The following is a 20700-nucleotide window of genomic DNA, read 5'->3' on the forward strand; positions in this document are numbered from 1 at the left end:
TGACAATCGAATCGGTTTTGAAAAAAATCGGATCCACTCTGGTTATCGAAAATCTGGTTATCGAATCGGGTTTTTCATATGGAAAATCGGATCCAGTCTTACATCTGATAATCGAATCGGTTTTGAAAAAAACGGATCCACTCTGGTTATCGAAAATCTGGTTATCGAACCGGGTTTTTCACATGGAAAATCGGATCCAGTCTTACATCTGATAATCATGACGGATGTGGGCGGATAATTCATGCGGGTTTTATTATTTCTAGGACATAGTGAATTGAAAATTTTGTAAAAAGTGTGTGCACCCCAATCCAGGAACATCCTTTTACATTTGACTGCCGTTACACAACATCACAAAAAGGATAGATTTTCTTTGTCCGGCCACCCTTCTGTCAAGTTTGTCGACAAACTGTTTACATATAGCAATATATGATTACAATAATCACATTGACATTTCATACCCATGATCGCGAGTCGTGCAGTACGTAAAGGGCAGGGCAGGAGAAAGAAAACCATACCTTTGAAAGACCTACTTGTTGTGCGTGCAATCTTTTGTATCTAAAAAAAAAAAAAAAAAAAAAAATCTTTAAAAAGCACACATGTTGTGCATGCATGGGGCTTCGTGCTGGAAAGAATCTTTACTATTCCCTTGACTGCTGAAGCTCGCCGAATTGAGACTCATCAGTTGTGGCGTGAGTTTTGAAGCGCATTTATCACTTTGTTGTGTACTTTAAAGTGGGGAAACTGATTTGAATGAGCAAAAGTAATGCAACCCATATATGGGGTTAATTGACGAATACATTTGTTTTGTATTTGTATTTGTATTTCTTTTTATCACAACAGATTTCTCTGTGTGAAATTCGGGCTGCTCGGCTCCCCAGGGAGAGCGCGTCGCTATAGTACAGCGCCACCCATTTTTTTTGTATTTTTTCCTGCGTGCAGTTTTATTTGTTTTTCCTATCGTAGTGACTTTTTCAACAGAATTTTGACAGGGACAACCCTTTTGTTGCCGTGGGTTCTTTTACGTGCGCTAAGTGCATGCTGCACACGGGACCTCGGTTTATCGTCTCATCCGAATGACTAGCGTCCAGACCACCACTCAAGGTTTTGTGGAGGGGGAGAAAATATCGGCGGCTGAGCTGTGATTGAAACCAGCGCGTTCAGATTCTCTCGCTTCCTAAGCGGACGCGTTACCTGTAGGCCATCACTCCATTTGTCAACAGGAGTCAAGGGGTTAATCAACTACCGTGTTGTGCGTGCACAGTTTTCAAAGAGACTTTCCATGAAGAGAGAGGCCCTGTGTTCACAACGATATCGACTTCTGCAGATGTTTTCAGCATCTGACACGTTCCGTGCGTAGAAAAAAGAAGGGGGTGAGAGGGTGAGGGGGGGGGGGGGGGGGTTAAGGGGCATGAAAATATTGAACCCAGTTTTGTTTTGCACGGAAAACTGGGCGTTTTGTCATGGTTATAAACATTATTTTGAACAGTTCTGCTTCAAGTTTGAATGATTTGTTCAGTTCATGACCTAACTTAACAAACCGGTAACAAAATAATTATCATCTAGTATGATTTTAAATTTCAAGACAAAACATGTTTTCATACTTCATTTGAACGAAATACTTTCAACACAGGAGCTCTCCCTTAAAAACGAAATCCCCGTATGTCACGTGCTGTGCATGTGTATGAATACGATTCATGGAGAGATTTCCACAGGTCTTGACATTCTTTTATGTGTATGAAATGACACGATGTGACATGAAATGCTGAGAAAACAAAATCAGACCCAAACCGAGTTTTATTATGGTAACCGGCGGCGCCAGATCAAAAAATTTGTCACGTCAGTGGTGACAAATGCAATTAATTAAGTTTACGTTGAATGACCACAACAAAGTTCTTGAGATAATAATTACGCGGTGGCTGGTGCAAGCTGTTTAAGTCAACGGACGTTTGTCCACTAATGCGTAAGGATCGATAATTTTGGTCTGCATTTCCACAAATAAAAACTCTTTTAAAAAATCCTTCCATCAGAACTGACAAAGTAATTGACGCTTCGTTCTTACACGGTATGAACTGAGATGTGATGTAAAGATGTAAAAATCGTGATATAAGGCAGAAAACACTCATTTGTAAGTTTAGGTATATATAATATAACATAATATATATATATATATATATATATATTATGTTATAATATAACATATTATAATATATATTATGTTATAATATATATATATATATTATGTTATATATATATATATAGGGAGAGGAGAGTCTGTGTGTGTGTGTGTGTGTCAGTGTGTGTGTCAGTGTGTGTGTGTGTGTGTGTGTGTGCGTGTGTGTGTCAGCTGACGAATTTTGCTCCTGATTATGATCAGTGGAAATCTCTCCAATATATATATATTTTTTATTCAGATAGATAGATAGATAGATAGATAGATAGATATATAGATAGATAGACATAGATATGATGGGCAGTCCAACAATCGATGGAACCATCTATATCCACTGGCAGGAGGTGAAAGGCTCGGTTGTGGCACTGGGTGCGATGGTGCAACCGCAGAAGTTCTTCTAGGAGGCGCAATGGCTGAAATTAAGTCCACATCTGCAGCAATGCTTCCAGCAGACCCAAGCTTGGAGCAGGCTGCAGTGCATAGCTACATATTGGGCAGGGGATCATTTGTTTTCGCCAGTGACACCCTTTTGCCTGTCTTTCATGCAATGCTGCGCAGGACTCTGTTGCTCTCCGAAACAACCTCTCTGCATTTTCACTAGAAGGCAAGCGGCATCGCCCATCTGTCACGGACTCCTATTGGCAGTATCTTCCATTTGGACCTCTCGGATTTCCAACCACAACACAGATTTCTGAGATACATTTCAAAACCCTAATGCGCGTGCTTTCTGACTGTGGGATCCACTTGTTGCAGCTCGCCCAATTAGAGGAGTAGAGACACTTTTGGTCACCGATTTTGGCATGCCGCCGCACACGTGTCGACACCACGAAGCTGCGACTGTCTGCAAATGGGATACGAAGACAAAGAGGTGGCTTTTGCACACTCTGTTTTCTTGTCTTGTTTTGATGTTAGTAGTTTCTGGGATGTTTGTGGGGGGTGTTGTTTTGCATGTCGTTTGGTTACACTGTCAATGTTACGAGGATAAATATGTGGGATGTATATACGCGCTGTGACCCTTTAGCTGAGCGCTTTCAAGACTCATTGCCTCTTCAGTGTGTACAGACAATTGCAACTGAGTACTTCTCAACATAATCACTTCTCTTGCAATCCTGCGATCAACATTAAAATGATCACAGATAGTTACTAGCATTCTGAACAGTTACTTGCAATGGATAATGTCGAAACCGCTCCACACCACACGAGTCTTGAACCGTTGACTGGATGATATGTTCGGTAGTAGGGTTTCTAGGCTGGATGATGGAGTAAATTCTGTTTCGGTGCTTTAAGGATAAGGCCAGAATTCCTGCTGCAAGTGGCATACTTAGGCTCACACCTGAGTGTGCTGGTCAGTGTTGATCCAGCGTTGGGCACATCGTCTCAGTAACAATATAATTTTATGTGTGGTCTGTATGACATTACGTTTTTTGCTATAGTTGAAAGGTTAATTTTGTTGGTATTTCAGCCCATCCCCACACTCCGCCATCCTGAAGGCATAGTATGCCTTGCAGCGGCACGATGAGGCTAGAAATGGTTGGAGCAGGGTACGGCTTGCTTCCAACTTGTGACAGCAAAAGAGCAGTGTCGAACTTTGTCATGAACTCCACTGCACTTCATGGAATTGGCAGACATAGGAAATAAATCGAGGGGAACAGACTGACACAGATCTTCAAATCCCTTTACACATACGATCAACTTAGTGATATGACAAGGAGAACAGATCAATTTTTACGCTCGACATTTACTCTATGCAGATGCTTGCAGCAAACACATGTCGTGGTTCCGCGCTCTTTCCGGAATCCACATTGGCTCTCAGGCAAATGAACCTTGGTCAAGGTGCTGTGAGGCGGTTTAGTAGGATCCTGGCAAGTATCTTGCCTGCGATGGAGAGCAAGGAAATGCCCCGATGGTTATCACAGGCTTGCCGGTTCCCCTTTCGCTTGTACAAGTGAATGATAGATGCATCTTTGAAATCCTGGGGGATTGTCTCTTCTTTCCACATGAGTGAGTACAGCTGATGGAGCTTCTCAGTCAGCACAGTGCCTCCATCCTTGTAGACCTCTGCTGGTATGGAGTCTGAGCCAGGTGCTTTGCCACTGGATAGCAGACGAATTGCTTTCTGGGTCTCAAGAGGTGTTGGCGGATCGTCCAGTGCTTCGTTGATGGGGACTTGTGGGAGACGGTCTATGGCTTCATCATTTATGGAGGAAGGGCGATTTAAGACACTGTTGAAGTGCTCAGCCCAGCGTTCGAGAATTTTCTCCTTCTCGGTGATCAAGGTATTCCCATCTGCACTGAGGAGGGGGGATGATCCTGAGGATGTGGGGCCGTAGACTTCTTTTAAGGCATCATAGAACCTCTTCATATCGTGCCTGTCAGCATATCCCTGGATCTCATCAGCTTTGTCACTCAGCCACTTATCCTGCATCTGGCGTAATTTTTGCTGAACAGTCCTGCGGATGGCATCGTACACATCCTTTTTAGATGTGGACTTTGGGTTGCTCAGGTAGGCTTGATGCAGACGGCGTTTCTCATCCAGAAGTTGCTTGATTTCATCACAGTTTTCATCAAACCAGTCTTTGTGCTTTCTGGACATGGGTCCCAGGGTCTCTGAAGCTGTACTATAGATCAGCTCACGCAGGGTCCTCCAGTCAGACTCCACATTCTGGTTGTCCAGAGAGGCGGATTCCAGACGATCTTCCAGCAGCTCCACAAAGGACTGTTTGATGGTGATGTTTTTCAGCTTAGCGATGTTGAGCCGTTTTGGAGCCTTCTGGCCTTGGGGGCGTCTCTTGGGCTGGATTCGAATATTCAGCTTCGAGACTACAAGGCGATGGTCTGTCCAACACTCGGCGCCACACATGGTCTTTGTTACACGTACATCTTGCCTATCCCTTTTCCTGACGATGACATAATCGATGAGATGCCAATGCTTTGAGCGAGGGTGCATCCATGACGTCCTGTTACGGGTAGGGAGGCAGAAAACTGTGTTGGTTATCAGCAGTTCGTGCTCTGCACAGGTCTGAAGCAAAAGCAATCCATTTGGGTTGCAGTGGCCCACACCGTGCTTTCCAATCACTCCATCCCAGGAGATGTAGTCAGAGCCAACTCTAGCATTGAAGTCCCCAAGAATGATGAGCTTGTCTGCTTTAGGGATAGCAGCAATGACAGAGTGAAGGTCCTCGTAGAACTTCGCCTTCACTTCATCCGGGTTGGTCATGGTTGGGGCGTAGGCACTGACAATGGTGAGGTGCTTCTGGCCAGATGCCAGTGGGAGTTTCATGGTCATAAGCCTATCGTTGACTCCCTTTGGGATTCCAGCTAGCTTGCTGACAAGTGCTGTTTTTACTGCAAAACCAACGCCAGCCTCACGTCGCTCTTCGCTTCCTCGTCCACTCCAGAAGAAGGTGTAACCAGATCCCCGTTCACAGAGCTGGCCTTCACCTGCAAGCCGAGTCTCACTCAAGGCTGCGATGTCAATGTTGTATCTGGCGAGTTCGGATGCAACTAGTGCCGTTCTCCTTTGGGGTCTGTCCGCGTTATCTCTGTCCAGGAGAGTCCTTATGTTCCAAGCACCAATGGTGAGAGGAACGATCCTTGCTTTTTTCTTTTCTTTCTTGTTGTTTCGACCGCTGATGTAGGGTCCCCGCCAGCCGCGGTATGCTGGCCAGGGTGATATGGAGCAGGCAATTTTTAGGGCACCTTTTCTAGCCCCTTCCTCATGCCAGGGAGGTGAGCAGTGCATTCCTAAAGAGGGCTGCTCAGACGCTCAGACGGCTGCCGAGCTCCATCGCTGCTCCTGTCGACGAAGAACGACCCTATGGCCTGAGCCGCCTGCGTGCAGGTCTGCGACTGCGACTGCCAGTGTACCCACACCTGTCGTTTCGTCGCTCGCCTGTCGCCACAGGACTTGGGGGTGATGAAATGATGAAGGATGAAAGGTCATTTTGGATGACTGATGACTTGCGCGATGAGTTTGTTTAAAGTGAAGAGGAGTTGCGCAACGTCAACCTCACTCTCTCGTCCGGGTCCACCAATTTCCAGTGGCAAGACTAAGTCGAGACGACTGGAGGATGAGCACGGATGCAGTGGATGACCAAGATATCCTTTCGGTGTCTCATCTTGCTCTCTGCACTCCACAGTGCGTTGCTGTAACCGCCTTCCTCTCCGTTGAACCGATAGGTTTCTTCCGCAGATTCTGCCGGATCCAGACTTCGCATGCATGGGTAGACACACCCCGGGGGCCAACTGCGTGTGGCATGCACACAGCACAGTGGAGCTAGATGGCCGTCGGTGGCTCTCCTGAGCCAACGCCCTTTTATGGATCTCCATAAGGGTGTCTAGCCACCCGCCTCACCAGTCCCGGAAGGGAGCGGTGGGAGTGCCGGTTTAGTCGCCGGCAACCCGACCCTGAACAGGTTGTACTGGATTACAGGTTACCAGTAGCAGATCTAATGACCTGACCTGACCTTAAGATAGACAGATAGATAATGAAGAAAGGCAGTACACTAACAAACAAGAGTTGGTAACTCACCCAAATAATCCACGGCAGGAAGGTTCAAAGCAGACAACTCCGGCCCCCTTTTGTGCAACATCTTTCGCGACTCCGTCTTTCCAACCGTTTCAGTTTCAGTTTCACTTTCTCAAGGAGGCGTCACTGCGTTCTGACAAATCCATACACGCTACACCACATCTGTTGAGCAGATGCCTGACCAGCAGCATAACCCAACGCGCTTAGTCAGGCCTTGAGTGCATGCTTACATATTTGTGTACTTATGAAAGTGGATTTCATTTTACGTAATTTCGCCAGAGGACAACACTCTCATTGCCATGGGTTCTTTTTCAGTGCGCCAAGTGCGTGCTGCACACGGGACCTCGGTTTATCGTCTCATCCGAAAGACTAGACGCTCAGTTTGATTTTCCAAACTTAGGAGAAAGGGCGAGAGCGGGATTCGAACCCACACCCTCACGGACTCTCTGTATTGGCAGCTGAGCGTCTTAACCATTCTGCCACCTTCCTCCGGCACCTTTCCAACCACAACACAGATATCGTCTGCATACGCAAGTTTCAAAACCCAATGCCGGCCCCGTGCGAATTTCAACTGGAGGGATGACAGTGTTCAGAAGCTGCACGCAAGTCGTAGAGGTTGAGGGGTAGGAGAGACAGACTAAAATTTCCTGTCACCCCGAATTATTTTTATTGGAGCCGTCCACGAACATCACGTGATCTGGACCACACGATTTTTGGCCTTGACAAGTCGTCTGCAAATTTGGGAATACGTAAACCAAAGAGAATAGAGAAAACTTTATTATCTCCTGTTTTTTTGTTTGTTTGTTGTTGTTTTGTTGTTGTTGTTTTTTGGGGGGCGGGGGTTGTTGTTGTTTTTTTCATTTGTGGACTGGTATGCGTGTGTTACATGAGCAATGTACGAGAATAAATGAATGATGTGGATGTTTATACAGCGACTGTCCTCGGTTGACCAAGCTCGAAGCGCTTTACAAACTCGGGGTCATTTGCACACACATTCAGTGTGAATAAAAGACAAAATGCTAAACTGATGTAAACTTCTCATACGATAATCACATTCAATCAAATGCAATCACCATAGCAAGAGAACAGACAAGAAATATTATAAATAATTGAACACAGACATACAGTTAAAAACAATAAGCTATTCAACAGTACTTTGAATGAATACACTGTATCACACACACACACACACACACACACACACACACAGTAATAAGTCATTCAAGAACTGAGTTGACTGCGTATTATAAAAAATTTAAAAAAATTAAAGCGGTTGTGGATTAAGACAGATTAGTCAATTAAGAAATGGATTGACTAGGGTGTAAAATTACTGTGGGTGCTTGAAGATAAAAGCGCTCAGATTATCTCGCTTCCTAAGCGGACGCGTTACCTTTAGGCCATCACTCCTGTGTGTGTGTTTGTGTGTGTGTGTGTGTGTCCGCGCGCGCGCACGTGCGTCTCAGTTAACATATATAATTTTATTAAGTGTGTGTGCGTTTGAATTACCTGGTTTTTATTGCTATATGTTGAATGGTTATTTGATTGAGTTCCGCCCGCCCCCCACCCCACCCCCCGCAGATAAGGCAAGGTACTGGCCTGAACAGCCCGGCACGATGGGGCTGAGGTTAAAATGGTGTTTGGAGTTACGGGTTCCAACCGAGGCAGACACAACAGCAGGGGAAATTTGATTACATAAGCTCCCACACCTGCACTTCAGAGGAACAGTCAGTACATTCAGACAAAGAGAGAGAGGGAGAGAGACAGACAGACACAGACAGATTCAGTCCTTGTGACAACAATAACAATAACAACATTAATGATAATGACACAAACAATAATAATTTTGTTAACACCGCTACATCTGCTGCTACTACTATGAATGATAATCATCACCATCACCATTAACAACGTAAAAAGTAATAAAATGAACGCATTCACACATTCACATCCATACACATGCACACACTCTCTCCACCCAACACACACACACACATACACATACTTAAGCACATACACAGACATGACCGAAGTGAGAAACAAATAGCGGACATAAAGAGAACAGAGAAATACAACTTCATCGCTGTACATATACAAAAGTGATTACTGATGCAGATGTTACAGGTAATAACATCCAGTCAACAGGCGAACAAGTAAAACATCAAAGCACAAAGGGAGAGAGAGAGAGAGAGTATACGTTGTGTGTGTGTGTGTGTGTGTGTGTGTGTGGTGTGTATACGACAATCGCGCATCCATGTGTGTGTGGTGTGTGTGTGTGAGAGTGTGTGTGTGTGTGTGTGTGTGTGTGTGAGAGAGAGAGAGAGAGAGAGTGTGTGTGTGTGTGTGTGTGTGTGTGTGTTTTGTTTGTGTGTGTGTGTGTGTGTGAGTGTGTTGATGTGTGCTGGAGAGAGGTTTCTGATAATAATTATGTGTGTGTGTTTGAGAGAGATTTGTGCATGTATGGAACCATGTTTGGTCATCTGTGTGTGTGTGTGTGTGTGTGTGTGTGTGTGTGTGTGTGTGTGTTTGTGACAAAGGCACACAGACAGGGTGAAATAATGAAAACAAAGGCACACACTGATAAAGACAGAAAAAAAATCGAGGCACAGTGACAGATATATGAGAGAGAGAGAGATCAGATCAAGGTAAGAAGGGAAAGGGGGAGGGGCATGGGGAAACAAAGCATCACATAATATTATATATATATGATAGTCAGTCGTGTCCGACTATGACCATCAGAACGGCAGAGGAGGCAACTGCTGTCCCGACTATCTGGGCTAGAATTAATTTGATTACAGTGGAGAGTGTCTTGCCCAAGTACATCCCCACTCACTCGGCCAAGAGGGTTTTAGGACAGTTGGCGTTGGGATGGTTCCCAAAGGCCAACTAGCCCACGAGGCTGCAGCACTAAGAGCCAGTGCAATTTTGCCTCCCAGTTTGAGAGTCATAGTCCTTCACAAAAGACTAAGCTGTAAATGGTTTCCCATTGACTGGAGAAACCATTGATAATACAGCTCTCACTTTGCTGTAGGCCCAAATGCATAATATACACAGATTGTAACAACAATAAATGAAAAAATCTTAATAAAAAATAATAGACTGAATATAAACCAAAAACTGCAATTACTTTTCAACTTTTTTTTCCACCAATCTTTTATCTTTGTTGCTTATAGACCAGCCAACCAACAGACAGTCATTCCTGCTTTCCTTACATCAATCAAAAGCTATAAATATACTGGTAAGTATACGTCCAAAGTAATTATTTGTCCACATCTACGTTCAAAGTCATTCTGTGTCTACATCTTCCACAAAAATCTGTGTCTATCACAATGGAATCAATAGACAGCCAAATTGATACACACACACTTACTTTATTGAAACAAAATATTGCTTCCCAGAGCAAAATCAAAATGAATCCACAAAACACTGTGAACAATGCTGAAAATAATGCCTGTCATTTGATTCGTACCTCCCATTAAGTTTGTCTTGGAAAGCTATTACATAAAGGCAGAACTATAAAATGGAAAAGAAACAGTAGACAAAAAGAAAAGAAAGATCACATAAAAGGAAAGAAAGAAAAAATGAGCCCCCAAACAAACCAAACCAAATGTGTAGTGTACATGAAATAAGAAATCCAAAAAAAGGAAACGGACAATGAGCTGGATGCATTCTTTATTCAAATACACATTTTGAAAACAAACTGAACATAATTCAACGTTGTAAATATAAGGCCATATTCACAGCGTATTTCATTACAAGTTTGCAAAATAACTATACCAAACTGAAAAACAAATTCTTCAAGGTTTACAAAAACTGATACAATGAGAATCTTGTTGAATAAAATATCTAATTACACTGAAAATAAATTTGACAAGGCCATCAAAAACTAATACATGCCATACAGTACTGTAACTGGAGAAAAAGAACAAACATCTAAATCCTCTTCTCATAGGTAGTAAAAACAGAAGCTAATGAAAAACCAATGTACAAAAATAGGTAATAGACTTTTTTTTTTTTAAAGTGGAGAATTTCTGGAATACAAAACAACAAAAAACAAAAACAACAAAAAGGGGGGGAGCGGAGAAAAAAAAAGCATTACAAGCAACACATTTCCTGACATCCTGAACATGGAAAACATGCAAACAATGCTTTTTTGTGTGTTTTGCATTTACGTTTAAATATGAATATACTGGCTAGAATCTGTCTGGCAAGAAAAGGATTTGTATGGTGGTGTTTTTGCGTATATAGAGATAACCAAATATAAACTGAAGTGAAACATAAGACTATGAGACTTAAAGTTAAATGAATTCAGTATTCTCAAACATGCACAAAACACCTACAATATGAGAGACAGACAGACAGAGATATAAATACATATATGATTTATTCAATCAAGGCCATGGCCCCTCATGAAGGGGGTACTGTGAACAAACATTCCAAGACAATGAAGTCATTCAAATGACAATGCACACCAGTAAATGATAAACCAACTGGAAACAGAAATAGAGACAGAGAGATAGGGAGAGAGACAGAGAGGGGGTGTATTTTGGGTTGTGGAGCAAAACAGTGAAGGAATATTGTTGCAGTCAGTCAGTCAATCAGCAGCAGCAGTTGGCTTGATTCAGCTTAGCTGTGAGGTAAAGTTGAATTTCCCGAAATTCATTCTACTTCAGTAACATGTGGAGACACGACATTTAACATTGTTGCTTTCAGTCCAGCTGACCGGACATGACCGTATCATGACTGCCCAGCTACAGAAAATAAATCAGCCGCATTAAACACAAAACACTGTCACATCCTGGGAAAAAAAATCATGACATATTATCACAGCCATTAAGTTCCTTAAGGCCAGACACGGTAGTACAAAAACGTATGAAATAAACTTGAAGTTTATGGCTTTCTATGACATGGTATGCAAAGATATTGGACTAAACATGTCTAAAAAGGTCATTTTGTGCAATTTGTCATGACAGTTTCCATGGAAACAAATCCAAAATGGCCGACAAACAAAAAAATTAAAAGCTTATAACTTTGGTACCTTTATAGATCTGTTATTTGTTTGTTTTATTTGAGTTATTTGTATTTGTTCTTTATTATAGTGCAGTGGTATTTTGGAATTTGAATAAATACTACTTTTTTTTTCTTTTTTTTGTTGTTGTTGTTGTTGAAATGAGTATAAATTCCTTGACATCATTTCTTTCAAATGAGTGTATATTCATTCTTTTACTAGTACTATACAAACCACTGCACTATAATAAAGATGAATACATAAAGAAAGAAAGTACTAAGTTTGAACATGCTATCTTTTAAAGGTTTTGAGCATTAGCATTTTGAAAAATGGTATTACGAGGACAAAACACAAAACTGAGAAAACAGGAAAAGAAAGATATGTGCTTGTACTCACAAGAAATCACACATGTTGATTCTGTTTAAAGCTTTATTTAAGTGAATATAGTACCCAGGTGAAACGGACTATAAAGATTAGATGTTGAAGCAAATTATGCGAAAAAACGAAAATAAAAAAAAATCATGATTTTGGTCAAAATTTCACTACCGTGTCTGGCCATAAGGCAAATAGGACAAGGCTGCATACACTGAGGACGTCAACCCTTCCGCTTACCTTATCATTCCCAGATTAGAAAGAAATGTTGAAAATTTTGTTTTAAAAACATAAAAACACCATACTGTCAATTAACACTGCAGAATGGGTAACTGATGCCCATCCCAATGTTTACAATATCACCACTTAATCCCCAGAGCGAAACACAAAAGACGGTACATCACAGACTGCGAAAGAGAGAGAGAAAAAAAGAATGAATGCTTGCTGGAAAAAAAAAGCACACCAAAAAACAAAGGGGAATAGAATGGGGAGGCAGAAAGGCAGACAGAAGTGAAGGAAGAAAAAAATGGCAGAAATAAAGAGAGCAACAGAAAAATTTCCGGAAAGCAAGTATGGTCTGCTATTCATACTGAAAGATCCTTGCCATACCATGGGGTGGGGAACACATGGAGATATGCAGAACACCAGACACGTTTCAACAGATGCAGTGAATCATTTGCCACTATGTCATCTTCAATCATTCTCTTTAGCTCAGTTTCCTATTGACATTATCCATAGGTACATGCGCATGATAACAGCATGAGTACGTTTGATATTTGTCATCCACAATCATTCTCTTTAGCTCAGTTTCCTGTATTGAAATCATCCCTGGGTACATATGCATGATAACAGCACAAGGTATGTTTGATATTCTTCTTATAAATGCATTAAACATGCATGAAAAGAGTACAAGTTATTACTGATATTCTTCTTATAATGCATTAACACATATGCATACATGCATGATAACAGTACAAGAGTTATCAAATTCTTCTTTAAACTTTCCACTTGCAGACAATGGAAAAAAATTACCCAATAATAAAATGAGTCAGAGGCATGTTAGAATAATGCAGATTGAGCGCCCCAAAAGTAGTTTGAGCAAATCCACAATAATTGAAGAATTAAGTGGTGATACATTATTAAAAGAATTTTAAAAAAACAACTGATGATACATCAGTTAAGAGGAATGGTACCCAAAAAAGCAAATACAGGAATACAAAATACAACTTAAGCAACCACTTTAACTGACCCATGGATTTTATGACTAATTCACTTTTGGTGTCACCTTAGACATTAAAAAAAAATCATTAACAGAATTAAGAAATAAAAATCAGGCTTTTATGATTCACTTCCTAATAAGCTGAAATGTAATCAACTATCTAACTACCAAAATGACAGCAGCTTTTGAGAAAATGTTGCAAACCAACAACTTCTTGCAGCAAATGTCTGCTTTGTTCCTTTTAAAAACTGTACACTTTGACAAAACAAACTGGTAACAAATAAAAGGTTTGGTGAGAATACTGAAAATTGCTATAGGTCTCATTGTCTTTTCTGGCCACCAGGGTAATGAATTCATATTCACTGTGACAAAGACTTGGCATGGGAAAATGGGACCCAGTCATCTCCTGCCTTTTAACTCTTTCCATACCAACGGCGAAAGAGACAATGTTAACAGCGTTTCACCCCAATTACCATCATCAAAATATTGCTCGCGGAAGGCTCTTATACTGAAGACGTGAATGTTGACAAAGAATACCACAATTCTGACGACGGAAGCTAAAGGTTGGGTCATTCAGACACCCACTGGACATCCAAGGGGTCTGTGTAGAGGAAAAGAGAGGACTGGCCGTACTGAGTGAGTTAAACCTTCCCCAACTGAAGTCAGGTACCCCATTCAAACCTGGGTGGAGTGGGGAAAATTGGAGTAAAGCGCTTATCCCACGGACAGTGGCAGAACGGGGCAATGAACTCAGATCACTGGTGAGCACTGAATCAGAAGTCCAATGCCTCACCAATTCTGCCTTTCCATTTCCACTGACAGATAAATCGGAAGTAAATACACCAACGTGAACTGTCTATCAAATGCAAAACGACCACTTTCTTGAACATGATATGACCATACTTGCCATCCATAATCAGTTAGTCTAGTCTAGTTTGGAATGTGAAAATAAATCCATTTACATCTCCTACTCCCTACTGTAGCCATATGTAACCAATTCCAAAGACAGGGGAAGAGACAGATACAAGACAGAGAAGATACAGCAGTTATCTGTTTTCACTTGTGCATCACATCTCCTGAGTGTTCGAATTATCTTGAATTGGTCAGGTGAGATTTCAAAAAATCCACAAGACTGCAAAAACATAAAGATATATGTCGGTACACTTCAGAATGCCAGTGCTTTCACGCCAATGTTTATACATGATATGCAGACAGATGTAAAATATTACTGATTTGATATTGTTTTGACTTTATCACTCACCGAAATAGATCCTGTCATCATGGAATGTACACAGTTTGAAAAGTAACAGACAGAAACAAGGAGAAGAGCTAAAAATCTATTGCTGCCTAACCAAGTACCTGTGTGAGAAATTAACAAGAAAAATATCACACGTTCTCAGCAAATCTGCGTATGTTTATTCTATGACTTAAAACAAAACAAACAAAACAAGTGATATCAGAAACAAGTGTACACATATCAATACTGAACAGTGACAAAATGAACTGAAACATGCCATGCGCCATCAAGACTGGATGATACAAAACAACAACAAAAAACAGCAATGTAAATCATGATCACCAGCTTTCATTTTGATATACAGACCACGATTTTTACTACCCCCTCCGCTAGACTTTTGAGCAATGGTCTGGGTACTAGTCTTCCAGATGATATGATCAACCAAGGTCCTGTGTGCAGTATGCACCTAGCACATGTCAAAGAACCCAAATCAAGCAAAAGGGTTGACCCTGGCAAAGCTATGCAGAAAAATCCCCTTAGACAGCAAAAACAAAATTACCCATGCAGACAGAAAAAAAGCATTTTAAAAATGGATGGTGATGCACTCTCACCTGTGGAGAGCAGTCTGAATTTCTCATGGGGAAATCTGTTGTGACAAAAATAAAACAAAACACAACATAACAATGCTGAAACAATCACTGACACAGACAAAGATACAACTGGGCAGTGTGAAAAACACATGTTGATTTTACTGCAATATACACGGAGAGAGACAAAAATAAAACAAAACACAACATAACAACGCTGAAACAATCACTGACAAAGACAAAGATATAACTGGGCAGCTGATTACCGTGATCATTTACCAAGTGAAAAACACGTTGATTTTACTGCAATATACACGCAGAGAGACAAAAAAGCAGCAGTGGTACACCACAGCAGAGAATTAAAAATTCACAAAATGAACATAAATCCCCCCCCTGTCAGGAATCGCTTTCAAGAAAACAAAGAAAAGAGGCGTACAGGCTGATTGGCCTGTATTCAAAATCCTTTTATCCATTCAAAACACAAGTGATGTTTGAATGTAGGAGATAAAAATCTAGTACAAACCGGCAAACAATTCTCTTCTTCTTCTTCTGCGTTTGTGGGCTTCAAATTCCCATGTTCACTCGTATATACGCGAGTGGGCTTTTTACGTGTATGACCGTTTTTACCCCGCCATGTAGGCAGCCATACTCTGCTTTCGGGGGTGGCAAACAATTCAAAAGTCATTATTTGTAATTTTTAAAAACCAACAAAAGTAAATGTCAAATATCAATATAAAACAGTGCCACAAAGTTCTTGCTAATGCTAAAAGGCACAGTCAGCTCAAAAGATATGTCCACAAATAAGGCCATTTAATCCCAACAATCAGAAATTCACTTCTTTTTTTTCTCCCCGTCTTCTGAGATTGCATAGATAACAAATTTCCAGTCATTTCCAGCATTATGATATTGCTGAATGGCACAATACCTGCAACAAATCACAACAATCTCTGGTTAAAAAAACAAAAACATCACTTATAGATTTGAACAACCACCCTTTTGTAAATGGAAACAATAACAATGGTAACAGAAAAAAAAAAAAATAATAATAATAATATAATGATAATAATCGACATTTACATAACAAGTACTGTTTCCAAAAACACTGCTCAAAACTCTTTACATTTCAATCCTGCCTCGTCCCCTTTCTCCCCTCCATACCACCCCCCCTCTTCCCCCTCCCTTCCCACAGAAACACATGCCAGAATAAACTCACGCACAAAACCTCCTTTGAACGATCACCCACCCACCAACAACGCCCTCTAGAAGACACATCCCTGAAACAAGCACGCACGCATGCACACACGCATGAATGCATGGATACTTGCAAGGAACCTGCCACACACAAATGGCAAACGGCTACCACACAAATAGTTTCACTTTCAATTTCTCAAGGAGGCATCACTGCGTTTGGACAAACCCATGAATGCTACACAACATCTGCAAGACAGATGCCTGACCAGCAGCTTAACTCTCTCCATACGAACGGCGAAAGAGACGACGTCAACAGCGTTTCACCCCAATTACCACCATCAAAATATTACAAGCGGAAGGCTCTTACACTGAAGGGGTGAACGTTGACAAAGAATACCACAATTCTGACGACGGAAGCTAAAGGTTGGGTCATTGAGACACCAACTGGACATCCGAGGGGTCTGTGTAGAGGAGAAGAGAGGACTGGCCGTACTGAGAGAGTTAACCCAATGTACTAAGTCTCAATCTGAGTGCATGCACATAATATCATGTACCTATCAGAGTGGATTTCCTCTCCAAAATTTTGCCAGAGGACATCTCTTCTGTTGCCAATGGTTCTTTTTCAGTGCACCAAGTGCGTGCGGTTTTCCTTATGCTAAAACATAGATTTGGAACCTGATTATACAAACACCAAAACTGGAAAATTACTATTGTTGAATTAGAATGAGTAACTAACAACAGAATGAGAATGAGCAGTCAACAAACAGGAGATATACTGTCATACCAAGGTAACACCGTTCATTCCCTGAACTTTCAACAATATCGTTGAGTGAAAAGGCAAAAGGTGTGAACTTTTTCCCCCATGTTTTCAAGGCATTCAAAGTGATGGACCCGTTTCTTTATCTCCCACTGCAGGCATGCAGGAGGATCAGGGTTTGAGGCGAGAAGCGATCCAGTCCACGATTTCTCGCTGAACTCCGATGCCGTCTTCCCCCGGCTCATTGTGCAGCTGGTGGTAATAACCTTCGTAGAGCTGATGACAAAGAGTTCAGTTCACTTCAGTTCAGTTACTCAAGGAGGCATCACAGCGTTCAGACAAATCCATACACGCTACATCACTGACCAGCAGCATAATAAACACGCTTAGTCAGGCCTTGAGGAAAAAAAAGAAAAGAAAGAAAATGATGACAAAGACATCGCGACAAACCATGTTTTGTTTTTTGTTTTTATTTCACTGTCATAGGATTGGTCAATTTTCTCCAAAACTCGCACAACCTTCAAAATTTTTTTGCAGAACATTACCAAAAAAGTGATGTCCCAGTTTAGCAGCCTATTTGCATCCCCACTGGGTTTTACCCTGGGGTCAACTACAGGTAGCACAGAATGACTATGTAGACTGGCCTGGAAAGACCCCTGGGGGTATACTTCAGCTGGTCAGAACTGACTTCCCATGGTTGGATTTTACCCCACGTCCCTCCCCCTTGCCTCATGATGGATTAGATGGTCTTCTTCTTCTTCTTCTGCGTTCACTCATATGCACATGAGTGGGCTTTTACGTGTATGACCGTTTTTACCCAGCCATGTAGGCAGCCATACTCCATTTTCGGGGGTGTGCATGCTGGGTATGTTCTTGTTTCCATAACCCACCGAACGCTGACATGGATTACAGGATCTTTAGCATGCGTATTTGATCTTCTGCTTGCATATACACACAAAGGGGGTTCAGGCACTAGCAGGTCTGCACATATGTTGACCTGGGAGATCGTAAAAATCTCCACCCTTTACCCACCAGGCGCCGTCACCGTGATTCGAACCCGGGACCCTCAGACTGACAGTCCAACGCTTTAACCACTCAGCTATTGCGCCCGTTGGATTAGGTGGTCATTCTTGGATAACTTGAAATGACCCCTGGCAGGTAAATTTGACCCAGTTAAAATCTGTACGGGCTATGAAAGTAGAACTGCCACATTTACTTCCCTTCAGGTTAACAGAGAGGGAGAAGGCGGGGATCAGTAGTGGCTAGCACCAGAACTACCCTCCTTCCTTTTTCAACAGCTTGATTAACTCTTTCTGCTCCGGGTACAAGTTAACTCATGCCATGATTATTTCCTCTGTGGACCATGTTCAAGCATACGAACACACTATTCTAATTTCATTCATTCTTGCTTGGTACATTTGGTGTTCTAATCTGAACTGTTGACAGGTTCCAGAAGCATGGAAATGAAGCTTTGTTCAACTGATCAAATCAACAATTTTCTATCGATTTTCACAGTTTAGTGAATCATTTATTTTTTATTCCAGTGGTCTCGAGTAGTGCTGGTCCGGGGGAAATGTAGCAGGCATGTAGCTGTGGGGTGAAATGAGTTAAATGCTTAGAAAGGGGGTACTTTTCAAAAAGGGGTCAATCTTTACTCGCCACAACTAATCCCTGTGCATCACATAATGCTAGTCCAGAATGCCCATGGGGTTAAATCCATCTGGGAGGGGGTGTAGTTTGAGGCTGTCACATCAGCATCCCCACAGAGGCAACATGACCTTAAGGTTTCATAAACAGTCAGGGGAAAACAAAAACGGTTTTCATTTCAGTCAACGAAGAACAGTGTCCAACGCAAAGTCCCTCACCTTGCAGGTCTTATCGGAGCTGGAAGCGTTCTGGTCCAGAAAGACGGAGCCCTCGCTCAGTGTGGCCTTGTCAGCTGTCCCATGCAGGGTGAGAAATGGACACTTCAGGGTGGTGATGTTGCTCTCCACCCACTGCATCCACTCCAACATGGACTTGCCCCACCTGCGGTATGCTTGGAGATTAGTGCATCATCATCATCATAACAGTAACAATAATAACAGTGATAATGATGATCATGATGATGATGACAATAACAATAATGATAATAATAATAAAATACTAAGAAGAAGAAGAAGAGGTATCAGAGCACGGTATATGTGCTCAGGCTTGTTGTTTGCTCTGGTTTTCCGTTTTCTTTATTGAATGCAATATTTTGTTTTGTTTCTCAACACAAAAAGGTTTAAACCAAGATGTGCTATGGCTCCTATTACAAGGGACCCGAGAGCCAACAATTAACCCTTTCACCGCCAGTCAGTTTAGAGTGCAAATTAACCTTGTGCAGGAACCACAGAAAAGATGGTGTCTAAGAGTAAGAATAGCTGGGGATTCCCCTGTGATATGTAGAAAAAAATGGCCAATCCTACCACTGAAAATTAAGAGCATTAGGTTAATGCACAAAAGGCCCATCATCTGGTTGCATTTCAGTGACATGGGTGCTTTACCTAGCTGGTGCCGAAATGCGACCATGGCGGTGAAAGGGTTAACATCAATATCAGAGGGAGGTGGGGGTGTGGGTGAGGAATGGTTACAAAAAATAACAACACTGGGCAATATAGTATACCCAACAATTTTCCCAACAATGGTAACAGTGCAGTCAATAAAAACAGAATAATGACAGGTACATCTGCTGACCCAGCAGTTTCTGATCCTTCCCTTCCCCACACTGATGTGATGTGTCACACACACACACACACACACACACACACACACACACACACACACACACACACACACACACACACACACTCCCCCAACCCCTTCTGCTTTTTTTGTTTTTCTCTGTTCATCCAACATAACAACAACAATAAGGACAACTATAATATCAACAATAATGACAACATCAACAACTATAACAACAACATCAACAACAGTCTCAAGAACACTAACAACAATATGCAAAAGGTGACCGAAAGACTACCATTACTTTTGTGGTGAATGAATATACTCACCTGGCCTTCAGACCTCCTTGATACACCAGAGGGTCAGCCAGGTATCGTGACACCTGTTGATGCAATACTAGTGAACTGAACAACACAGTACAATACAAATTACAATGCAATACAATACAAAAAATACATCTTTATTCATCACACACACACACACATGCACACACACACACACACACTGACACACACACTGACACACACACCTATAAACAAAAAACTAAAATGATATGAAATCAGTAGAAAGAAAACATCTAAATGAATAAATACAATAAAACTAACTAAGAAATAGTCAACAAACTACACATCAATATCCCATAAGAATGACAGTGGCAACAACTATGCAAAAAAAAACAAAAAACAATAACAATTTATCTAACCAATCATAAGAAGTAGGAAAAGAAGAATGTGCATTGATAAAGTGTCATGAAATTTTGTTTGACTTCCTGTTACACATACTGGTGACTGTACACACACACACACACACACACACACACACACACACACACACACACACACACACACACACACACACACACACACACACACACACACAAACAAACAAACACAAAACCAAAATAACATGAAATCAGAGGAAAGAAAAC

The 20700-nt window shown here is 41.6% G+C and overlaps 1 protein-coding gene across 2 annotated transcripts in view; it reads right to left on the bottom strand.

Moving 5' to 3' along the window:
- Window positions 1-10071: 10071 nt before the first annotated feature.
- LOC143299979 (monoglyceride lipase-like) overlaps window positions 10072-20700 on the bottom strand; it is a 30533-nt gene continuing 19904 nt past the window's right edge. The window contains exons 6-8 of one of the 2 annotated variants that reach the window (XM_076613537.1): window positions 20102-20154; window positions 18932-19094; window positions 10072-17342 (exon numbers count right to left, since the gene is read on the bottom strand). In XM_076613537.1, coding sequence (XP_076469652.1) covers window positions 17238-17342; window positions 18932-19094; window positions 20102-20154 — 321 coding nt within the window. In that variant the 3' untranslated portion in view covers window positions 10072-17237. The remainder of the gene's footprint in view (window positions 17343-18931; window positions 19095-20101; window positions 20155-20700) is intronic. The other variant, XM_076613536.1, reaches the window with a different exon arrangement.

Source organism: Babylonia areolata, chromosome 25, assembly GCF_041734735.1.
Source record: "Babylonia areolata isolate BAREFJ2019XMU chromosome 25, ASM4173473v1, whole genome shotgun sequence".
In the NCBI taxonomy this organism is placed as follows: Eukaryota; Metazoa; Mollusca; class Gastropoda; order Neogastropoda; family Buccinidae; genus Babylonia; species Babylonia areolata.